We start from the raw sequence: 14,923 nt of genomic DNA, 5'->3' as shown, positions 1-14,923 counted from the left end.
CACGTGCCATCTCAGGGATGTGACCAATCACAGTGGTTTTGTTAGTGATTTAATAGGAAAAGTATGCAGTTCTCCAGATGAATGAAAAATGGAGTAACATACTTATTTGGACTTGCTTTATTTTCATAAAAATATAACACAATGACAATTGCATAAATAATTATTCAGCTAAAATTTGCTGAAATATAGCAGAAAAGAAATACAGAGTTTTTTACTGTTTTTCTGTAAGCCTTTGAATATTTTCCACATTTTAGAATGCTAGAAAAGGTATCAAAACAAAGACATAACACGTAGTGACCAAAATGTTAAACAAACTAATAGCACTGTGTCTAGAGCTCTTACGGTCTGTGTCTGTGTATTAAAATAACAATTTAACAAAGATTTCAGAACAAAATCAGAAGACTGAGAAGTTTCACATTATGGAACCATGAGATAATGATATGCTATATTCTTATGTTAACGCTTATTTTCTTGTTCACCATGTTCATCCTCCACCTGATAATTGTTGTTTTTGTTTAGAGGGTCCTTGAAAGCCATAATTTCCTGTATCTTCAGGAAGATGTCACAATCGGATGGAAACCGATTTCTCTGAAAAACATAGCTGAAATTAAAAAAGCTCTTAATCCCTGTATGGGACTCGTTAGGAAATCACAACTAGAAAAAATAAATGACTTTATATTTTACATATATTTAAGTTTTCTTCATCTGACCTTTGCCTTTTTTAGGGTGCTGTCCTTTATGACTAAATGTGTCACATTAAAATCCATTTTCACTATCTGAAAACTACTGAAAAGGTCTTAGTGTTTCAAAACACTTTTGAGTTATTGATTTTACAAAATGTGCATTAAAAATGACAACATTGGATGTACAATGATATTTAAAAAAGAAAAAATTTATATGTATTTCCCAGTCTAAAATGAACTCACAATGGAGCCTAGACAGCATGTGACCAAACAAGGATTTTAATTTTATTGGCTGAATGGGATTTCATATGATAATACTAAAATGTAATTTTTTTTTGGTTGAATGTTATTACTGTATTTTAAATGAAATTTGCTCTGTCATTTATAATGACGATACACCATAGAGGGTTTTAAAAAGGTTTAAGACTGATGAGGCTCACATTGAGAGAAAGACGCAGAAGTCCACCTTCACCCTGGCTTTCCAAAGATGAGAGGAACAGCTTGAGGGATTGCTCAGTCAGTTTATTTCCTGAATTATCAGAAAAGAAAATGTTACAGCCATAACATACTAGTATGTTTTACTCTAATACTGAAATAAAATCAAGTCTGAAATGAAATTACCCGACAGATTCAGAGAAGTAAGGCATGTGTTTCCTGGATGAATGACTTTCCCTCCAGTGTGCACAATTCCAGGGTCCAACAGAGGAATCACCGTCTCAACCACCTCCACTGTCTGACATACAAATGTTCCCATGCTTAATGTGAAGGATGGTTAATTTTCAAAGCTCTTATTATAGTGAATAGTGATAGTGATATATACAGTTGTGATCAAAATAATTTAACTCCCATTGCAAATCTGTTTTATTGGCAAAATTGACAGACTTTCAGCTGTTTGCAATGAACAAATCAAACCAAAGTAATTGAAAGAGCTCAACACAACAAATGTTTCAAGTGGTTTCCCCAAAATCAACTGAAAATGCAACTTTTAATGACTTCCGCAGTCTCAAAATTATTCAACCCCCTGAGTAGAATCCCTCACAATAGCACAAATCTGCAAAACAAGTGTTGCCTCAAGGACACCTGATGCAACTAATCAAGCAAAGGGCTTCATTAGTTGCACCAGGTGTGCTTGAGCTAGAACACATGAAATATCTGAACTGGCTAGGTTTGTTAAGTGTCACGTTTTACTACATTTTCTAAGTTTCCATGCCAGAACTCCAAGACGTACACCCCTAACCCAAAAGCACAAGAAAAGTCTAATCCAATTTGTTCAAAATCATATAAATAATCACAAAGTAGTCAATGAGGACCATCAACTGTCTAGTTGCCGACATTCTTCAAAAATATATTCTTTTGTGTTCAGCAGAAGAAAGAAATTCATACAGGATTAACAACTTGAGAGTGAGTAAATGATCACAGAATTTTCATTTTGAAATAAACTAATCCTTTAATTCTCAGTCTCCAGTGCAATCTTTTTACAGAACTATAATCTACCAAGTCTCCAGAAGTGCAAGGTGTCAGGTTCTCAGAGACTTAGCTAGGGCAAGGAATCCTGAAACGTGACCCTTCATAATCATAAGCTGAAGTGTCACGAAATAGATGAAGACTGATTTTTTAAAAAGTTTTATGGGTTGAGAGTGACTCATGACTTAGCGGCCGTGGTGAGGGAATCATGGTGTGAGCTGCTACTAACAATGAGCAAGTTGGACCTTTCAGGGTGGGAGATGGACAGGAAATGATCTCCCAAAACCTACTTAAATATTATATACTAGAAATATAAATTCTTCAAACAGTGGTACAAGAGGAAGTGGTGCTGGTCCCATAAGAGTCACTCTCAACCTAGTCTCAACATTTCAGCTTGAGATTCTTAAGTGGGGGTCACGTTTCAGGATTCTTTGCATAGCAAAGAGAACCTGACACCTTGTACTTCTGGAGGCTCTGAGTAAGTTGAAGTTCTGGTGGCACTGGAGACTAAAGGGTTCCGGATGGTTCCACACCTAATTTTTCACATTAAATCCTAAGACTTTTGCAGTTAATAACTTTTCTTCTGTGGTGAACAGTACATTACAGTTTATGGCCAGGTCCCTCTCTCCCTCCCAACGTTTTGCTACATTTTGATTTGATCCTGGTGGACTATCACAAACAAACTGTCCAACAGCATCAGATAAAGATGCTAGGACAACATCCAAACACCTCTTAGAGCGCAAGAAGAAGACCTCTGGTACCAAGCCTGGGAAGGACAGGACTTCTGATGCAGTTCAAATTCAAATGCAGTTTCTGCCCTGCACCCAGAGGATAAATATTATTGAACATCGATCAGGAGACGTTTAGGGGCTTCGATTAGGTGACGACGCGGGTTTAACTTAAGTCAGGTGCGTAGGGGAAAATATACCACAGTACAAATGAATGAATGCAGGTCAGTTCCATCTTTTTCCATCTTGTTTGGATTCTATTTGTTTAGAATATTGCCAAATGCATTCTGGTGGTGGTTTGAAAAGTGAGAAATGCATTGGTAAAACTTTAAAGACACTTTTAAGACTTCTAACTGTGTGCTTTATGGAAATGAGTTTCACAGGGGAAAGATGGGTGGCCCAGACTGTCCCCTCCGATGCCAGCAGCCAATCACAGCACTGGAATGGAGAAGCACCAAATTACAATCTCCTTCTCATCGAAAAGGGATAAAGGTACCCTTTCGAAAGACACTCCTTGTTCTGACTTTCACTCCTCACTCCTGCAGCCTGTTACAGGGAAGCCAGCAACAGATACAAGTTCTGAGTCTCCAGCATGTTCCTGAGACAGAAACAGGTTCCATGCTCTGATTCTACAGCTTGTGAGGCAGTAACAGATATGACCTCATTCTGAGTCTCCAGTCTGTGAGGAAAGAGACATTAACAAACTTTACGTTCAGAGTCTTTGCCCAGCGAGACCATAACAGATGCAGCACGTTCCATGTCTCCATGCCAGAGAGACAATGCGGATTGACCAAGTTCTGAGTGTCTGTCCCAGAGAACAGAAGACAAATGGACATTTGCAACAAGGTTAAGCTCCAGAGAGTTTCTTCGTCTGCGTGTTCCAGATAGTTAAGGACCTTCTGCACCTACTTCAGGGGGCCTCATCTGGTGTTCCAGATTTAGCACCTTTTAGTGCTCCTGGAGATCAGCAGATCACAGATCTTTGTGTTGTTGAAAAAGATACCGGCTCCTTTCTCCACTGCATTGTCACCCAGCACTTCCATCGGACTGCTCACTCAACCACGTGGAGCGTAAATATCCCTTTACCAAACCTCTTTCCAGAGACCTTGGCATTGTTGTATTTTATGTATATGATTTTCTAATTTTCATTAGAGGTAATATATGATGCTAGTTAATAACAAATAATCTTTCATTTATTTGTTTGATGCATAATAAAGTTCTTCACCTTATTAGTTTCAGAAAAATAAGTTCTTTACATTATCTTTACATAAGATAACGTAACTCTTCCATAGCCACACTCAACTTAATCACTTGTATTGTACGCCTCTCATGCATTTTATTCCTTTATCATTCATGGTTTTCATTTAGTAGTTGTGTTAGTTATTCTTCTTTATCTGTTGTTAATACAATTTATCTTATTACACTTGTGTCTTCCTTGTGTTGATGATGCAGAAGAGGCTCTACAATTTAACAATATCTCATCAATCTTTCAGATAAATCAGCTGACCAACTCCCTCCCTCTGTTGTGAGTGTTCTCATACTGCCAAGGTAAAAGTCCTTGACTTTTTGAATTAAGAAAGGAGGAAGTGGTCATCTGATGTACACATAAATACTCCTTAAGTAAGGTGTGATCCAAAACTCACGTCAGAGGTGACCTGAGTACCAATCACCACATAATTGGCATCCCTGGGTAGGCGAAAGTATAATTACTACACTTCTCAACCAGTTTTTTTTTGTGTGAGCATTTCTTGTCCAATGGTCACCTTTATTTTGTGATTTTCTATAGTATTGCATCCTTATCATGGGCTTTTAATAATTTTTGACTTTTCAGTGTGAGTTACAGTTTTTTTTATTCGCTTTGGTAACATTTTCACAAGTAAGGTGTACATTTTCAAAACTCTTAGTACAAAAATCCAAACTGATTACACTTGTAACACAGCTGATCATTCTTTCAAAACCTGATCTCATGCTTTCGTTACAGTTATACACATTTTACATAATCATTGTTTCAAACACAAGATTATTGTAATATGTAATGAGAACATTTGGTTTAATCACTGAAACACAACAGTATGATCTTCTTTGAATTAAACAATCAAAATAGAAAATACACTTACATTACATTACAGTATCACATGATGACATACTGTAATGTACTATATTTAATGCCATCTGTCTCCCTTCTTCTGATGCATCTCTGATCAATCTGATGTTATACACTCATTGCCTGTTTCCCCTCCTTTGTACTCTATACTGCTTTATGTTTACAAATGTTGTTTTTCATGTTTTATGGGGACTTTCCATAGACATAATGATTTTTATTCTGTAGAAACTGTATAGGCCTATTCCATCCCTTACCCCTAAATATACTCATCACAGAAAACTTTCTGACATTTTCAACAAACATCACTTGTGATATATATATCTAAGTGTGATATATAAGCTGTTTTCCTCATGGCGACTAGTATACAGGTCCTTCTCAAAAAATTAGCATATTGTGATAAAGTTAATTATTTTCCATAATGTAATGATAAAAATTAAACTTTCATATATTTTAGATTCATTGCACACCAACTGAAATATTTCAGGTCTTTTATTGTTTTAATACTGATGATTTTGGCATACAGCTCATGAAAACCCAAAATTCCTGTCTCAAAAAATTAGCATATCATGAAAAGGGTCTCTAAACAAGCTATTAACCTAATCATCTGAATCAACTAATTCATTATAAACACCTGCAAAAGATTCCTGAGGCTTTTAAAAACTCCCAGCCTGTTTCATTACTCAAAACCGCAATCATGGGTAAGACTGCCGACCTGACTGCTGTCCAGAAGGCCATCATTGACACCCTCAAGCAAGAGGGTAAGACAGAAAGAAATTTCTGAACAAATAGGCTGTTCCCAGAGTGCTGTATCAAGGCACCTCAGTGGGAAGTCTGTGGGAAGGAAAAAGTGTGGCAAAAAACGCTGCACAACGAGAAGAGGTGACCGGACCCTGAGGAAGATTGTGGAGAAGGACCGATTCCAGACCTTGGGGGACCTGCGGAAGCAGTGGACTGAGTCTGGAGTAGAAACATCCAGAGCCACCGTGCACAGGCGTGAGCAGGAAATGGGCTACAGGTGCCGCATTCCCCAGGTCAAGCCACTTTTGAACTAGAAGCAGCGGCAGAAGCGCCTGACCTGGGCTACAGAGAAGCAGCACTGGACTGTTGCTCAGTTTTGCATGTCATTCGGAAATCAAGGTGCCAGAGTCTGGAGGAAGACTGGGGAGAAGGAAATGCCAAAATGCCTGAAGTCCAGTGTCAAGTACCCACAGTCAGTGATGGTCTGGCGTGCCATGTCAGCTGCTGGTGTTAGTGCACTGTGTTTTATCAAGGGCAGGGTCAATGCAGCTAGCTATTAGGAGATTTTGGAGCACTTCATGCTTCCATCTGCTGAAAAGCTTTATGGAGATGAAGATTTCATTTTTCAGCACGACCTGGCACCTGCTCACAGTGCCAAAACCACTGGTAAATGGTTTACTGACCATGGTATTACTGTGCTCAATTGGCCTGCCAACTCTCCTGACCTGAACCCCATAGAGAATCTGTGGGATATTGTGAAGAGAAAGTTGAGAGACGCAAGACCCAACACTCTGGATGAGCTTAAGGGCGCTATCGAAGCATCCTGGGCCGCCATAACACCTCAGCAGTGCCACAGGCTGATTGCCTCCATGCCACGCCGCATTGAAGCAGTCATTTCTGCAAAAGGATTCCCGACCAATTATTGACTATTGTGTGCATAACTGAACATAATTATTTGAAGGTTGACTTTTTTTTTTATTTATTAAAAACACTTCTTTTATTGGTCGGATGAAATATGCTAATTTTTTGAGACAGGAATTTTGGGTTTTCATGAGCTGTATGCCAAAATCATCAGTATTAAAACAATAAAAGACCTGAAATATTTCAGTTGGTGTGCAATGAATCTAAAATATATGAAAGTTTAATTTTTATCATTACATTATGGAAAATAATGAACTTTATCACAATATGCTAATTTTTTGAGAAGGACCTGTATGTCCCCACAAGGACAATGATTTCGGATAGTGCCATCTTTGTAGACATTTTGTCCCCATAATGTAGAGTTTATCAGGACACAAACACACTTCTCTAAGATTGTTATTCACGTCGGCACTAATGATGTTTGACTCCGCCAGTCGGAGATCACCAAAATTATTATTAAAGAGGTGTTCGAACTCACAAGTACGATGTCAGGCACTGTAATTTGCTCTGGCCCCCTTCCTGTTCGAAGGAGTGATGAGATAGTTAGTAGATTGTGTTCACTCAATGGCTGGCTGTCTAAGTGGTGTCCGCAAAATAATATAGAATTCATAGACAATTGGAAAAGTTTTTGGGGCAAACCTGACCTGTTGAAAAGAGATGGTATTCATCCCTCCTGGGATGGTGCTGCTCTTCTCTCTAGTAATCTGGCTCATAGTCTTAGAGATAAAACATGACAATCTGGGGCTCAGGTCAGGAAGCAGACAAACTGGCTAAACCGACCGTCTGGTAGCGGCCACGTGTCACCAAGGTCAGATAAATCCCATCACATAGAGCCTCTTTCACCTATATATCATCATATAGAGACTGTGTCTGTTCCCCGAATTTGGAAATCCAAAAAACTTCCAAACCCATCTAAGGTTAAAAATGTAATTGATGTTCAACAAATAAAATCAAAAAATAGATATAATACAGATGAGCAAACGATAAAGCTTGGGTTGCTGAATATTCGATCCCTCACTTCAACAGCACTTATTGTTAATGATATGATTTCAGATTATAACCTACACTGTAATAAAAAAAGAAAAGTTGAGAAATCTTAAAAGTTTAAGGCAACCAGCTGCAGGACATTTTTGAGTTTTCTCAACTTAGGGCCATTAGTTGTACAAACTTTTTAATGTTAAATAGTTGAATAAACTTTAAAAACAGGATTTGTCAAACAAAATGTAAGTTGGATTTTTTACAGTGTAGATGTGCTGTGTTTGACAGAAACCTGGCTAAAACCAAACGATTACATTACTTTAAATGAGTGCACACCGCAAGATTACTGTTATAAACATGAACCTCGTCTGAAAGGCAAAGGGGGAGGTGTTGCTGTAATTTATAGTAATATTTTCAAAACCACTAAGAAATCTACTTTTAAATATACTTCTTTTGTAGTGTTGGTCCTTAATGTAAAAATATATAATGTAAATGATAAATCACGTTTGAGAATTCTGCTGGCTATTGTATACAGGCCACCAGGGCACCATACAGACTTTATCAAAGAATTTGCCGACTTTCTATCAGAATTAGTATTGACTGCAGATAAAGTACTAATTGTTGGTGATTTTAATATACATGTAGATAATGGAAAAGATGCATTGGGATTGGTATTTAAAGACATTCTTAACTCTATTGGAGTTAAGACACCACGTGTCAAGACCTACTCATTGTCGTAATCATACTCTAGATCTAATATTATAACACGGAATCAATGTTGATGCCATTGAAATTCTGCAGCAGAGCTACCACATCTCAGATCATTGTCTAGTCTCATGTAAATTACATTTAGCCAAGGCTCCAAAGCTGACTCCGTGTTACAAATATGTTAGACCTATCACTTCTGCCACTAAAGATTGCTTTATCAATAATCTTCCTGTTGTGATATTAACAGTGAGAGTTTTGAAAATGTACACCTTACTTGTGAAAATAGTACCAAATAGAATTAAAAACGCTTAATGTCTTATTTGGCCTATTTTACATGTAAAAGAAAACATGCTTAACAATTATGGACATTTATATAAGGCGTGTTTGATTTCCAGCCATTGTTAATAATTATATATCACTTATAAATGATTATATACAAAATTAATAGAAGACATTAAGATTGATGTGGTTTGGAATTGGTAAAATGAGCTTGGAAAAAAATATGATTAGAATATCGACTTGCCTAATAATTATGAAAGCACTGTATTCTCTGGCTAAAATGTGTTCAAAATGTTTGACAGATTATATTATTGGTTACAATATATGTCAGATCATATAATAATGGGTCAAGAATAATTTCATGAAGTATCTCACAGTATCTTAAATATTTTTTCACCCTTATACATTTTTTTAATGGGATGAGTTGTTAAATTAATTCTTACTTCTTGTTCAGACACTGGCAGATTCTTTTCTTTGGGTCCTATCTTTCCAGCCTGACTACGGGGAACTTTATCATCTGAGTGAAAAACAAGAAGAGAAATATTCACTCTACATGTAAACCATCAAATATAAAGTGCACTTCTGAATCTCAAACAAATAGGAGTCAAATTAGTTAAATTACCTTTCTTGGCCACTTTTGGCTCCTCTTTCCTGGCTACCTGAGCTGGCGCTGGTTTCTCCTCTTTTTTAGGGTTGTCCTACACATAAACATTCTTAAAAATCTGTAAACCATTGTATTTATCTATTCTAAATCATAAGAAACATACTCTTTTCATGTGTGTGTGTGTGTGTGTGTGTGTGTGTGTGTGTGTGTGTGTGTGTGTGTGTGTGTGTGTGTGTGTGTGTGTGTGTGTGTGTGTGTGTGTGTGTGTGTGTGTGTGTGTGTGTGTGTGTGTGTGTGTGTGTGTTTGGAATGCTTCTGTCGCAAGCGACAATGCAGGTGACAATAAGATACAGAAATATAGTGGCTAGCATATTTCATGATTGTTGGTTGGATCCGGCGACGTTCCTTTAGCTGCTGGAGGTTGTTGGCAAAGTCATGAGCCTTTCCAAAAATGCTTTACCTTCTTTTTGGTGGTGTTCTTTGCAATCTTGTTGAGGCGATCCAGCGAAGAGCTGCTGCGGACGGAAAGAGGCTGCTCCTGTGAGTCAGCAAGACTAACCAGAGACGGCTGGATCACTGCTGGTTCAACTTTAATTAACAGCTTCCTCCTCTCGACTATCTCCTCATGTGTCAGAGCAAAGGGGCCAAGCACCTAAAGAAAGAAATGAGAAAGAGTTTAATAGAAATATGCATGTTTCACAGTCTAATGTCTCAAGTTAGGCAACGTAAGGCAAATGAGATGTAGTTGTTAATAGAAGTTCATACTGTATGTGTACCTCAGCCAAACGAGCTGCTCCTTCATCTCCTATTTGATTGTGGGATAAGGACAGACATAGCAAGGAACGGTTGAGACGAAGACCCTTTATAAAGAGGGATGGGGGATAATAAAAACTCAATTTTAAGTGTATACAGTCTTGACATCATTAGAAATTGTCCGAACACCTTTAGACGGACATATTTAAATTCTACACACCTGAGCAATGTGATTTGCACCTGCATCCCCAATGCTATTAAAGGCCAGGTTGAGTGACACAAGGTTTTTGTTGGCAGTGGGTACAGTGGACAGAGACAAGCCAATCAGACGAGCTCCTTCCTCTCCTATATGACTGTTGCGTAGTGATAAGTCTGTCAGCCTAGCATAGACATTATTTAAAAAGAGCTGTAAGAGTTTAAAAACTACAAAAAATGCAATTTGATAACATTATAACACATTTAAGTTATATACTGCAAGCAGCAAATGTATATGTGTACCTACATAAACATATTTTGGGGACAAATCTGTAACCAGAAGTTAGCTAAATCTGACAGAACCTAATTTGTAAAAATGGTGTCTATAAATTTCATTGCAAAAATACAGAAAGTGTTCTTTTAGGGTGTAAGGTTGAAAATCAACAGACTTGCTTTCCTGTTCCAGCCCCCTCCAAGGGCCATTTGGAAATGGAATTGTCACACCTTTAGTACGGTGGGGGAAGTTGTAATCGTCTGATTGGTCAGTTTGAATGTCTCTGATTTATGTTTTAGTCACATGGTGAAAGAAGGAATAAAAGAATGACCCTAACCCAAACTGTTGCTTTCTCTCTTCTTTTTCTCTTTCTCTAGCTCTAGTCGTGAGACCAAGACTGGCTCTTTCTCTCTTTTCTTTTCTAGAGCAAATCTCTCTCTCTCTCTCTCTCTGGCAACATTTTACATACATGCTGGGTACAATTAATGGTATAAGATTTTATCATCTCATACATCTATTTTGTAACTATTTTGAGTATAACTAACTAGATATTGTCATTAAACCTTTTCACTTACAAAAGATGTTTACAAAACTAGTTTTGATTCAATAACTTTGAAGTGCTACCTATTGCAATACAATATCGTCACACTATAGCAGTGCTCTCCCAAATATTTTGCTGTTATAACTGCGCTTATTTCCATTGTTAGTATAAGTAGCAGTGGGTGCAAAGACAAGAAATGCACAGTTTTCTACAATCTTGAAGATAACGTTTTTTTGGTCATTTGGCAATCCTGTAGCATGATCCACTGTAGGCAAACCAAGCTTTACAAGGGTTAGGATTAGGTTAAAGTATTTATAACTATCTGTATATATACTTCCGTTCAAAGGTTTGGGGTCATATTTTTTTAATGTTTTGAAAGAGGTCAAGGCTGCATTTGTTTAATGAAAAATATAGTAAAAACTGTAATATTGTGGAATATTATCAAAATTTAAAATAACTTTTGTATTTTAAAATATAATTTATTCCTGTGATGGTAAAGCTGAATTTTCAGCATCATTACTCCAGTCTTCAGTGTCACATGATCCTTCAGAAATCATTGTGTGTGTGTTTGTTTGTTTGTTTGTTTGTGTGTGTGTGTGTGTGTGTGTGTGTGTGTGTGTGTGTGTGTGTGTGTGTGTGTGTGTGTGTGTGTGTGTGTGTGTGTGTGTGTGTGTGTGTGTGTGTGTGTTTAAAATGAAAGAATGACTCACATGCTGTCCTCCCCTATAAGTAAGTGGTAGCTCTGCTCAGGGAGTGGATTGCCATCCAAGACCACTTTCCTAGCAAGATATAAGTTGGAGATGATGTCATCAGATTTTCCAGTATCTACTATCACATTATCATAATCTATTTTCCAAATACATAATTTGGGTAAGATTTACCAACAGTTTGCGGCAGCGCAAACCCTCTTTTGGCATTAAAACACTTCTGTCAGGATTTACTAAAGACACACTTTATTTTTCACACGAATGAAAAATTCGTACTGAAAAGGGGTGGACAGGGTTATTTTTGCAGCTGACCTTATAATAATTGCATATCCATTTGTAGTAGAAAAAGGAGCAAAATTTATGGGAGGAGACAATTTAAATGAATAATGCAAAGTGATTAACTAAGGTTAACGCCATTATTTACCGCCCCAAAAAGCACACCTTAAACCAGGCGCTAACAGGTAGTTTGCGTTGGTCATTCTGGAAATGATCCGGCTGTGTCTGTGTCCTTTAATTTGCACGTCGTCAGTAGATCACGCACAGTTCGATTAAAGATTCAGTCTCTCTAAACCTCAGACAACAACATAGTGTCGGCCCAAATCCGGGCCACATCTGGTACATGTGGATTCCACCCGTACCAGATGTGGGCCGGATCTGGGCCTACACTATGTTGCTGTCTGGGCTACCCATCCTTTCCAAGAGCCTACTCTCCTCTGATTGGTCAGATGGCCCAGTCTGTTGTGATTGGTCTACTGTTTACAGCGTGTGTTGGAAACGAAAAGATACCATATCTGAATTTTGTACACGCAAGGAATAAGGCTGGAATTACTGAGGACCTGTTGCAGGCAGTTTAGTATCGGTTCTTTCTTTTGAGAGACAGGGGTTCGCATCCAAACGTGAAGCGAATCTTTTCGAATCTAAGTTCGCAAAAAATCAAAAAAACACATCAAACAAATTTGAATTAGGTACGTTTATATTAAGTTGCTCGAGCAGATGACGGTGGTGTTGGTAACCTAGTAACCAACAATAAATAAAACACCATCGGTGGAAACAGCCGATTAGTCACGTGGGTTTAATGTTCGCTACGTCAGAATATATTCGGCAAATGCGTTTCCATCTGCCATTATTTGCATTAACTCTTTTTCGCACAAGTCAAAAACCACCTCAAGCGAGAGTAAAAACTTTTTTGAAACATAGCTAATAACTCCGTTTAGTGTGCATGCACTTAAATATTTAAAACTTTGCAGACCTTTTACATTCACAAACAGCTAAAGAAGCAAAATGGGCCACTTTAAAAACCATATGAAACACACTGAATGTTGGTCTTATTGGCACTAAAAAGGATTAATGATGGGAATTTTAGACATTCTTGACTGTTCTCACCTGAGATTTGAGCACAGAGACACTGTGTTTCTCAAGGAGGCGAAAGTGAAATCCGTCAGGCCTACACGCCACATGCTGCAAAGCATCACCGTTATTGGGAAATTGACATAACATATTGTTTATTTGCAACACTAACACCCATAAACACACACACACACACACACACACACACACACACACACACACACACACACACACACACACACAAAAGCTCACTGTAAGCACTGGAAATTACTGAGGGACGGCAATGTTCTGCTCAGCACCTGAAGCATCATATCATCCACCTTCCATCCTATCAAAAAAATAATAATAAAATACATTTTGATATGAAATATTTCTTAGGAGTTTGAACAACTGCATCTAATAGTTCACAAAGAAGCAACGGCCTTACCAGATATCTTGACTGTCTTTGACTGGTCTTCATTCTCCAGCTCTATCTCAAGGCAGGGCTCAGAGGACCATGTTGTCATTTGACTTTCTAAGGATTTCTGAGAGTGATTGTGTTCTTCAGTCCAGGTTAGGATTTTTATTAGGAAAAATTATAGTTTCATGGTGTTAAAAAGCATCTTTAATAGGGGAGCAGAACACAATTGTCTTATGTAACTTTACAAAATATTTACCCATCACAGATTTTGACTGCTTCAGCTTGACAGAAGGGATCTTTTTCACGCCCATGAGTTTACACAGTTCTGTGAAGTCCAACTCCAGATTTCCTGAACACTGGTAATCATCTAGTGTGAGTGATTCCACAAAACATTGACATTCAGTTGACTTTAATTGCCATCTTGGGACATGGCATATATTTTGGTTTTAATAAATATCACATTATCAAAAACCAGTCTGTCTTTACAGTCGAATACCTGCGGTTTTAGTTGTTTCCTCCTCAATCCCATAATCCACCTTGTCCACTTTCTCTTTGGAGGATTTCTCAACTCGTTTTCTCATCTTTTCAGTAGGAAACTATTTCAATGTTTTAAAACCCAAAACAAAACCAAATAATGAATTTAAATGATTAATTATTTAAAATCAATATATAGTAAACTAACGTTGCTCATACAGCACTAGTGTTGTAGTTGGCTCAGGTTGTATTCCGTTACCATGCCAACTCTTGAAATTCAACTGTTACTTTTGAAGCCACCTAGTGGATGGCGGCAAACAGGAAGCTCTTAACATAGATACATATATTCCTCGTTAGAGCTGTCGTTCGCCATATTGGAACGGGCAAATTTGACTGCGTCTGCAACAGTACTTGGACGCATGTATAAATCCGTATGAATATTTATATCTGCAACAGACTTCAGCCGATTATTTTGCTAAACTTACACAATACAACAAGAAGGCGTCAGATAACACGACACTAAAAATGTACCATAGTTTAAAATCCTGTAATATTGAATTAATACATAAGAACCCAAACCAACACATTCTCACCTGTGAAAGGTTATCCCATCTCTTCGGGAATTGAAATCTTGGTGAAATCTTCTTAAAGCAACCAGAAGCTGCGCAGAGTTGTGTGGAATCATTGATTCTTAATGTGAGTGACGACATGCTGACTGTTCCAAGATGGCGGACGCGGCGACGTGTGTGGAGCGGTCGAGTATGTCGTCTCATCTCAATGTTACGTACGGTATGTATCTATGACTATGAAGACCAAAAATAAATTGCTTTGTGTTTTTTTCCCCCAAAGCCAACTATGGTCGCAAGTTTTGTCGTTACCAACAGAGTTCAATGGAAATTACGAACATAGGTGGCCAACGATGCTTCTGGGAAACGCTCCCCTGATAGATAAACCCCAGATATCATAATGTGTCAAGTAATTACTTTAAATATTAACACATTTATTTAAAAGAGACCGCAGGATAG

At 37.8% G+C, this 14,923-nt stretch overlaps 1 protein-coding gene across 2 annotated transcripts; it reads right to left on the bottom strand.

The window, feature by feature from the left end:
- Positions 1-325: 325 nt before the first annotated feature.
- lrrc71 (leucine rich repeat containing 71) lies at positions 326-14,177 on the bottom strand. Of its 2 annotated transcripts, XM_077195225.1 has the most exons (14): positions 13,921-14,177; positions 13,681-13,791; positions 13,452-13,565; positions 13,277-13,352; positions 13,061-13,135; positions 11,681-11,749; positions 10,181-10,340; positions 9,984-10,067; positions 9,668-9,859; positions 9,226-9,301; positions 9,047-9,120; positions 1,305-1,416; positions 1,124-1,212; positions 326-588 (listed from the first exon to the last, which is right to left on the bottom strand). In XM_077195225.1, the coding sequence occupies exons 1-14, from the start codon at positions 14,003-14,005 to the stop codon at positions 457-459; spliced, it is 1,449 nt and encodes a 482-aa protein (XP_077051340.1). In that variant the 5' UTR covers positions 14,006-14,177; the 3' UTR covers positions 326-456. The 2 variants fall into 2 exon arrangements, with proteins under 2 accessions (XP_077051340.1, XP_077051341.1); XM_077195226.1 differs by lacking the exon at positions 326-588 and having other exon boundaries at positions 1,164-1,212; positions 1,310-1,416; positions 13,921-14,127.
- Between the last annotated feature and the right edge of the window lie 746 nt (positions 14,178-14,923).

This window comes from Siphateles boraxobius, unplaced genomic scaffold (genome assembly GCF_051911475.1).
Source record: "Siphateles boraxobius isolate OS27281-9 unplaced genomic scaffold, OSU_SipBor_1 33, whole genome shotgun sequence".
NCBI lineage: Eukaryota > Metazoa > Chordata > Actinopteri > Cypriniformes > Leuciscidae > Siphateles > Siphateles boraxobius.
This window is presented reverse-complemented; position numbering and strand designations above follow the sequence as displayed.

Excerpts from the sequence above, each read along its gene's own strand:
- lrrc71 (XM_077195225.1), bottom strand. The coding sequence starts at position 14,005 with ATGAGAAAACGAGTTGAGAAATCCTCCAAAGAGAAAGTGGACAAGGTG. Across the intron at positions 10,068-10,180 it reads GTGCAAATCACATTGCTCAG|GGTCTTCGTCTCAACCGTTC; the intron begins GTGTGTAGAATT and ends CTCTTTATAAAG. Across the intron at positions 589-1,123 it reads TTCTGCGTCTTTCTCTCAAT|AGAAATCGGTTTCCATCCGA; the intron begins GTGAGCCTCATC and ends TATGTTTTTCAG.